This window comes from Sinocyclocheilus grahami, unplaced genomic scaffold (genome assembly GCF_001515645.1).
Source record: "Sinocyclocheilus grahami isolate Dianchi unplaced genomic scaffold, SAMN03320097.WGS_v1.1 scaffold138.1, whole genome shotgun sequence".
Lineage (NCBI taxonomy): Eukaryota > Metazoa > Chordata > Actinopteri > Cypriniformes > Cyprinidae > Sinocyclocheilus > Sinocyclocheilus grahami.
In genome coordinates, this window is record NW_015505317.1 from 797,480 (window position 1) to 805,831 (window position 8,352).

The 8,352-nt window shown below is 37.5% G+C and overlaps 1 protein-coding gene across 4 annotated transcripts in view; it reads right to left on the reverse strand.

Moving 5' to 3' along the window:
- The window catches only part of LOC107591166 (cAMP-specific 3',5'-cyclic phosphodiesterase 4B-like), a 147,209-nt gene that overhangs the window by 35,702 nt on the left and 103,155 nt on the right, over positions 1–8,352 (reverse strand). For 2 of the 4 annotated variants that reach the window (XM_016280224.1, XM_016280226.1), the window contains 4 exons: positions 5,522–5,716; positions 4,398–4,434; positions 4,229–4,299; positions 2,639–2,688 (listed from right to left, as the gene is read on the reverse strand). In XM_016280224.1, the coding sequence (XP_016135710.1) occupies positions 2,639–2,688; positions 4,229–4,299; positions 4,398–4,434; positions 5,522–5,716 (353 nt within the window). Of the gene's footprint in view, positions 1–2,638; positions 2,692–4,228; positions 4,300–4,397; positions 4,435–5,521; positions 5,717–8,352 lie in introns of all 4 variants that reach the window. The other 2 variants (XM_016280223.1, XM_016280225.1) reach the window with 1 other exon arrangement.

Sequence of the window (8,352 nt, forward strand, 5' to 3'; positions counted from 1 at the left end):
GGCAGCATAATAGCAGGCACTTATCAGAGACCGATCAAGCCTGAAGAGAATCAGGAAGTGAATATCAGTCCACCTGGCTTAAGAGGAAGTCAACAAAGCCGCATTCAAGCTGACTGACGTCAATCACAACCCACCGCACCTGACAGGAACTCCTACTGACTGCATTTCTCATGATCTTAGCTTCAGTAGAATGCCACTTACTACTTTTCTTCTGCATTACGCACCGAAGACCTGGTACCTTTTGCTGTAGGCCAGACTTAATGCAGTATGGCCTGATTATTCACGTTCATTATTGATGTTACAAGTGCATTTTCAGCCTTTTACTGAATCTACTCAGTGTTACATGGAGCTGAACTCATGTCCCCTTTATACTTTTTCCTACTGGAACAAGAACATAAATGAAATACACACAGAGACAATATTCTATATCCCCTCTCTTCCACTCTATTAGATTTTTCCATCTTTCCTAGAAAAATATTGTTTCAACTGTGAATGCAGCATCCTAATTACAACCACCAAACCAGACTGTACAGGTCAAATACCAGCAATCTATAGTCTTTGTACTAACAATTTGACCTTTTCTATACATTTTCGAGCATATTTTTCTTTCTATGACACAAATGTCCCCCAAAATGCTTTCTGAAGTTCGTAAACATGTTTTATTTTGGGGCTTTTGCCATTTTTTATTTATACAGATAGTAGAGAGGACAAAGGGAATCATTTGCGGAGAGAAAATGTGATCAGGACTTATTACTAATCTTATTACTTTTTTTCACTGCAAAAATATTTTCTTTTCAAATATTTATTTGTTTTACAGTACAATGTTATACTTAAACAAGAAAAAATACATTTCAATGGGGTAAGTGGGGTATCCTGATTTAAGAATGTTTAGATATTTTACAGAAAAACAAGACAAAATTACAGTGTACAGTACTCTTACACAAACTTTTGTCCAAGCTAATTTTGTTTCATAGCTTTTGAGTTAATACATAAGGTTGTGTTACAAGAATACAGTCAATTACAAAATATTCTTGCTTTTCATTAAACAAAACCTGCTGAAGATTGCATTTTTATGAACACTCTTTTTTCTATTTCTCCTCTAAACGTGAACACTCTCTTTCTTATTATTCTTCAGAAATGACCTTAGAACAACCAAAAAGGTTTTCTTGACATTTCTAAGAAAACAGTTTGGGCTGTATAATAGAGGCTCCAGTGAATGGCCTTGTTCTGTTTAGTTAGCATAGATTACAGTTTTTCTGAAATCTCTGTCTGGCGTGTTCTCTGATATTACATTGGGAGCCATCCTCAAGGACAGAGAGTGAACTATGAGGAATTTTCCCACCCGTTATACAAAGCCTTCTGCTGAGGTAGGCCTGTTGTTCATTGTGTTATTATATTTGGCAGGTGTGCATGCATGTGAGAGACCAACAAGTAGCAGCCATGGCCTTTTCCTATAGTCTAACACGTTTTGTGCAACTAGACAAAACAGCCACTAATATGGGCACCATGCTTGAATGTGTGTGTATGTGAGTCTACTAAACATTTCAACACTGCCGGGCCAATCAGCAGAAGCTGCTGTAGAGATGAGTGATGATGAGGGATACAAGAGGGCAACGGCGTGGGCAGTCACGTAGCATGGCAAGAGGTCTCTCTATCATTAAAAATATACTTAAAAACACAGCACAGCAAAACACATGTTTACAGGCACACACACAAACACAAACACATGATCTTTAAGATGTAGTTAATTTAAAAGCATGGGAAATGCCTTTAATCTAAAGAGTAAATACTGAATACCTAGGATTTCAGTAAACAGTGCTTGATCTGTGCATAATGTTTTCCTGATTCAGATGAACTTTTTACAACTTTTTAAACAAGAAAAAGCAATATTAAGGATAGAGGACTAGTATTTTATATCATAGCAACAGTTTGAAGTTAAAAAAGTGATGTATTTATGTCTTTCACGCAGATTTTCACTTCAAACGATGTTACTTGATGGACTTGATTCTTGTGGATTATATTATCAGCTGTTTGGACTCTCATTCTGATGGCACCCATTCACTGCAGAGGATCCATTGGTGAGCAAGTTATGTAATGTTAAATTTCTCCAAATCTGTTCCGATGAAGAAACAAACTCATCTAAAACTTAAATGGCCTGATGGTATATTTAAATTTTCATTTTTGGGCAGACTATTCCTTTAAATCAGTTTGCTGTTAATATCATTTGTAATTTTAAAAAAAATCGGAAAAATGCCAAATATACAGATTTTCACTAGTGGTCTAAGATTTTTGGACCCCATTTTCAAAGGAAAAAGGAATAAATCCAGCACACTTTCCCTACTTGCAAATGTATTAAAAATAGATTTATTCACAGCGTTTCGGTCCTATGACCTTCATCAGGCATACACGACACTGATGAAGGTCATAGGACTGAAACATTGTGAATAAATCTATTTTTGATACATTTGCATGTAGGGATAGTGTGCAGGATTCATTCTTTTTTGTTTTGATGTTTGACCTGTTTTTGGTCTTTTATCCTATCCACCTATTGATCACCTACAGGTGTGCGAGGGTAATTGTTGATTGATTGGACCCCATTTTCAATACATTTATACAGGTGTGAAGTTATAGGACTTACCAGGTAGGCACACTCTGGTGATGGGGGGCTGGTTGGACACAGGGGACCTCCTGCTAAAGGAAATGTTGAAGAATTACTGAAAATGCAGCTGAATAAATACAAACAAACAATTATGACACAAGCAGAAAACCCCTGCAATTCAAACACTTCTGTGTGCCATTCTTTTGCGTCATCTATAACTGTAACAGGATGTATAATGCCAAAGCACAGAGCATATTTCCACATTAAAGAAGAATGAAAGAAGCTATTTTCAAGCCTGTGCATTTTGCAATATATATTTTTTCTTAAGTGCATCATGGATTTGATGTGACACTGCCCTTTAATACAGACATATTATTATGATATCACAGGGTGTGTCCTCTTTTCTGCACATACTTCCGTAGAATTTCCCTGCAAGTTCATCTGAACTGGGTTGCCGGACAGACTAGTGAAGAGCCCAACAAAAGCTTCTAACAGTGCGGTATAATTGCCCTGACGTAGATTTATGGTTATTTGGAAGGGCGAAATAGTTCTTCCATGAATAACAGCAAGTATTTCCCCATTTACCCTCATTGCTCAGGTGGAAAAATTTTATTTTGGGGCATGTGGAAATCTTCTCCATAGGCAAATGATTTTTGGCTGGGGTTTGAAATCTTGAAAACTGTGACATGTTAAGTGGAAAATGGCTCTAGTGAAATGTCAGTGTGCATGGGTGGCCGAGTCCATAAAACAAATGATTGGAAAGACTCCCCTCTTGTGGTTGCTCTTACAAACAACAGAGTGGACTGTCAAAAAGAAAAATAATTAAAATGTCTACATATATTTAATTTTTATTAAAAAATATAACAATAATAATAATAATAACTATAAATATTTTAATATAAATTAACACTAATATTACTACATTATATAAAGCCTATTTTTTTATAAATGTACATTTTATAAAGCTTAACCTATATTAATCACTTCATACAATACAAGTGTGTTATTTGAGCTTTTAAGACTTTTAGCAGCGTTAAGAAAACTGGCTTTTTCCCCCCAAGCTTTTGGTCTGTGCTACTGACGTAATCCCTGTTGGTGGAGTTTGGTTCATGTAAACAGTATTTTGTGGATAGTTAACTTACATCATATTCTTCTCTGGCTTCATTGCATGTATCATGTGAAAGTGACAAGGTTTGGTAGTTTTATATTGTCAAAGGAGATAAAAGATCGGATTTAACTTGCCGCGATTTTATTCTTCAGGCTAGAAAGAAATTCTATTACACGAGTCTCATGTAAACATGTATAAAGTTTTGTGGTGTAATGTCTAATACAGTGAGTATTTTCATTTTACATTTTTATTACAATACAATGCCTTGCCCTGTAGACACTGATTGTAAGTCCATTACTGCATGTGCATCTTTTTTTTAAACTGTGGGACAAGCCCACATGTTTTTGCAAACATGTATGCAATCAACAGAAACAATTTTTTATTATTATTTTTTGAACATAGAACAATCATTTAAAAATCTGCTATTTTCCAGAGACAAAAAACATTTGAATTTAGTGTATTTGAATGGACTATTGGTTTAAGACTATTTGGGTAAAGATTCTGTTTACAATAATACTCACTTATTAGATGTGCACTGCACGTTGGTCAAGACAGTAAAGTTGTTTCGGACACTTCGAAGGCTTGCTAGAACCTAGAAAAAGACAGAAATAACATAAAACTGTGAGTTAAACCAAGCACACGTCCATTTGAAACGCAATCCTTAAAGAAACATGACACTGATGTGTTTACCTGAGCAAAAGGTGTGACTATCAAGTCATCCCCATGCCTGTAATCAAGTGAGAATACATTAACATCTTGAGAGGTCGAGACTCAAACAAAGCAAACACTATCATTTAAAGTCAACATGAAAACAAAACTGAGCCTTTTTTTTTATGGATGTCCTTGGTCTTATTGTGAACGATTCATTGGTTAATTATAATCCAGAAAAGAAGACTGGCTCTTTTTTCTGAAATTACTTTCCTTTTCCAGCTGACATCACTAACCAACAACCAAATAGCTATTGATTGGCTTAGCAAACTCTTATTCGGTCTTGCTAAATTCCCGTCTTGCATTTTTTCATGGTAAATATCTAGTTTCAGTCAGTAATATTTCACTCATCAGACTCAATTGTCAGACGAGGTTCCTTTCACTATCAGGGCCATAAATGGCACCAAAAAATGGGTTCCCAAGAACAATCCAGCACATTCCTCAGGGTTCAACAGATATTTGGCATCTAACGCTCTGGAAAATGCGTTCTTATATGATTCCAGCCAGAAGGCTTGGGAAATAAGGCCTTGATTGAGATACGTTCTGGCATGCAAATCTCACTGCCATGAGCAGCAGTGCATAAATCAACTCCATTAATCAGCCCCGCCTCCACCTTTACCCCGCAGAAATGTTTGGAAACAGAAATACTAGTGTTGATGAAAAAAGAGGCATATTAAACCAATTCAAAGTCCTCAGATTACCAGATGCTGGATGATTTAGTTGTGGTGACAAATAAATTAAAGTGGCTTCCTAGTAACTTGACTCATTAGTGAAGATGATTCAGTAATTACTCTTTGAAAAAGTACAAAAGTAAAGTAACTGAACTGACTATATCCTTCCTTAACAGACGCAATGTGCAGGAAAAAAGTGTTCAGGTTTACGCAGTTGTTTCCTTAAAAAAGCTTAAACCAACCTATGAATGTTTGCTGGTGTTGGCTGATATAACATCTCTAGGGACCTGCAAACCAGTTCAGTTTGGAAGGCAAGACCAGCAAGCCATTTAAGGCTGGTTTAAGATGTTGTTTTCAACAGGTTCAATACATAAAAGGTAGCTCTTAACACATTTAAAGCAACAACAACGACAAAAAAAACCCAACTTTACTCACAGTTCTGAGGCGATAGAAGAATTTCGAGACATTGACTTTGGTGAGAGGTCATAGTCGCTGTCTGAGCGGTAGAGGAAGGACTCTCGCCGCTGATTGTGGCCGGGAAAGTTGGTGTGCAGAACCAGGCCAGAACCTGGTGAGGCCTGGGGGTCCAAAGGACTACAGCTTGCAGACGGGCCATTTTCCACATCAAAACTGCAATGGCACAAAAACAAACAGAAAAAAAATACATTAAAATTTAGGTAAGAACACATACATCTGTTTAATGGTTTTGGAATGCTGTCATTTTAACATACACAAATTACATCTCTATTATGTGTTCTATTCTCTGACATGTGTTCTATTACTTAACACACTTTTCTCTTACTGATGACTAAGACCAAAAACAAGTCAATACTGATCCACCTTGGCAATCCTCAAGATTCAAAGTTATATATGGCTTAATGAAAATTTCAGGAGAAATACGCAAGCCGTCCCCTGGGACCGGAGAGCTCTGGAAAGTCTCAAAGATTCTCAGCACTTGGGGCGGAAGCACGTCTCATCTTTCCAAACCATAAGGAAACATAGTGGAAATGGTCTCAGCCCACATCAAAAAGAAGAGAAGCAGGGGAAACACATTACGTTCAAGTCAAATAAACAGTTTCAAAAGATGCTTGTTTTCACTTCAGATGTGCTTGCGATTTCAGAGGAAGCAGCGATGGTCTTTACACTCAGAGCACCAGAGGTTTGGTGAACTTTCACGCTTACTCCAAACACTGGAGAGTCTCAAAGTAAAAAAAAACATTTGAAGTAAACTAGGGAATAGGAGAACCATTGAAAACCAGTTCCTTGTTTTGCTGCTGTTAACCAATGGAAATTTACTACACCACACATACATGCATGAATTTGATAATGCTATTAGAATATTTGTCTAATGATAATGAGAGTTATTGAGATGTTGCTGAATGGCCTGATCCACGCGGAGGTCCGGCGTCTGACAACCAACAGCTAACACTGAATCAACATCCTCCTATTGTGCCCCCTTTTCCTGTTAGCTGGCCATTCACAACAACCATCAACAGCATTTGTGCTTTTCACACTGCATTTAACCCCAGTTTATTGCCTTTTTAAACCCAGCAAAGGCATGTTTCACACTTGGTTTTTTAAAAAGGGGTAAGCACATTTCTTGCAGTCATGGTCTGAGAAAATGTATTCAGGACAAATTAGATTGTACAGTCAGGAATAAGTGCAAGTGCTGTGCAAGAGCGAAACACGTCGTTATATAAACAGGTTGTGTGCTGTGTTTAATCAGTCAATGACACTGACACCTCAAATATGTAAATAAGAATGTTAACCCAGGTTTTAATACAAATGGGATCTGAATTTATGGATAATTGTTGGGAAATAACATGTAAATAACAGCCTGTACAACTGTTTTATACTCTAGGTATGTCATTTAAGAAGTTCAGATTGTCCTCCTTGAACAATAAATTTGACAAAGCGCCACAGCCTCTAGATACCGGAATTCCCTGACCTTGGCCTCTCTGTGAAATGTCATCTTCAAAACTCAATTATAAAAGCATCTGTTTACTTGGTCCTATTGAAGTGTTTATGTATTCTGCCTCTGTCTTGTGATTACAATCAATTCATCCCTCATTTTCTTGCAAATGTTTCTATCTTGTGTTTACAGTGGCAGAGAGAGCTCAACGCGCTGCAAATGAAAAAACACCTGCAAATTAAGAAAACATCTTCATCAATTTGACAACACACACACACGCTGCAAATTCTCACAACACGAGCAAATAAAGAAACACACTGCAAATACAGAAATGCACTGCAATTTCTCACAACACAACCAAATACAGAAACGCGCTGCAAATTCTCACAACACAAACAAAAACAGTTTGCACATGTAGAATGTAGAACCCTGCTTGTTGTGGTCTGTATACTTGCGCGTTTCTGTATATGCAGCGTGTTTCTGCATTTGGTTGTGTTGTGAGAATTTGCAGCGCGTATCTGCATTTGGTTGTGTTGTGAGAATTTGCAGCGCACTTCTGCATTTGTGAGTATTTGCAGTGCATTTCTATATTTGGTTGTGTTGTGAGTATTTGCAGCGTGCGTGTTGTCAAATTGATGAAGATGTTTTCTTAATTTGCAGGTGTTTTTTTTCTATTTGCATGTGTTTTTTTATTTGCAGTGCGTTGAGCTCTCTCGGCCACCGTATGTGTCTTCTTTTGTCTATGTATTCCTGTTTGCAGTGTAGCTTGTCCAATTTTGGTATTTGTTATTCTTGTTTCAGTTGCAGTTGTTTCTTGTCATGCATTATGAAGTATGCTTGAGTTTCCTCTAGGGATGCACCGATACCGATTTGGCCCGATACTGAGCTCCTGTACTCATACTCGTACTGGTTAAAATGCCCCGATACCAAACGCCGATACCACACAGCATGTGATAAGCACCATATTCAAACAAAGAAACACAGACAACAGACAGCAGAATGGAGTTATTAGAGATTAAGGATGTCTACGAAGTATATGTATGCAATGAATATAATGTTAAACATTCAGTATTAACGCCTGTATAGCTGATGTGCGCGAGCTGATAAACAAAGCGCGCTGAGTGAATTGAGCGCGCGGCGCAGATGCACGAGCTTGTCGAGTGAATATGCCTTTCTCACAGACATCACTGGAAAGTTTGTAGTTTGGTCGGATATGTCAAAAACAAGTAAGTAAAACAATGCACAATTTACTTAACGGTAGGGAGAGAGACAGAGAGAGAGAGAGAGAGAGAGAGAGAGAGAGAGAGAGAGAGAGAGAGAGAGCGCTTTTCTTGTGTGTGCTCTTTGTCGTTCA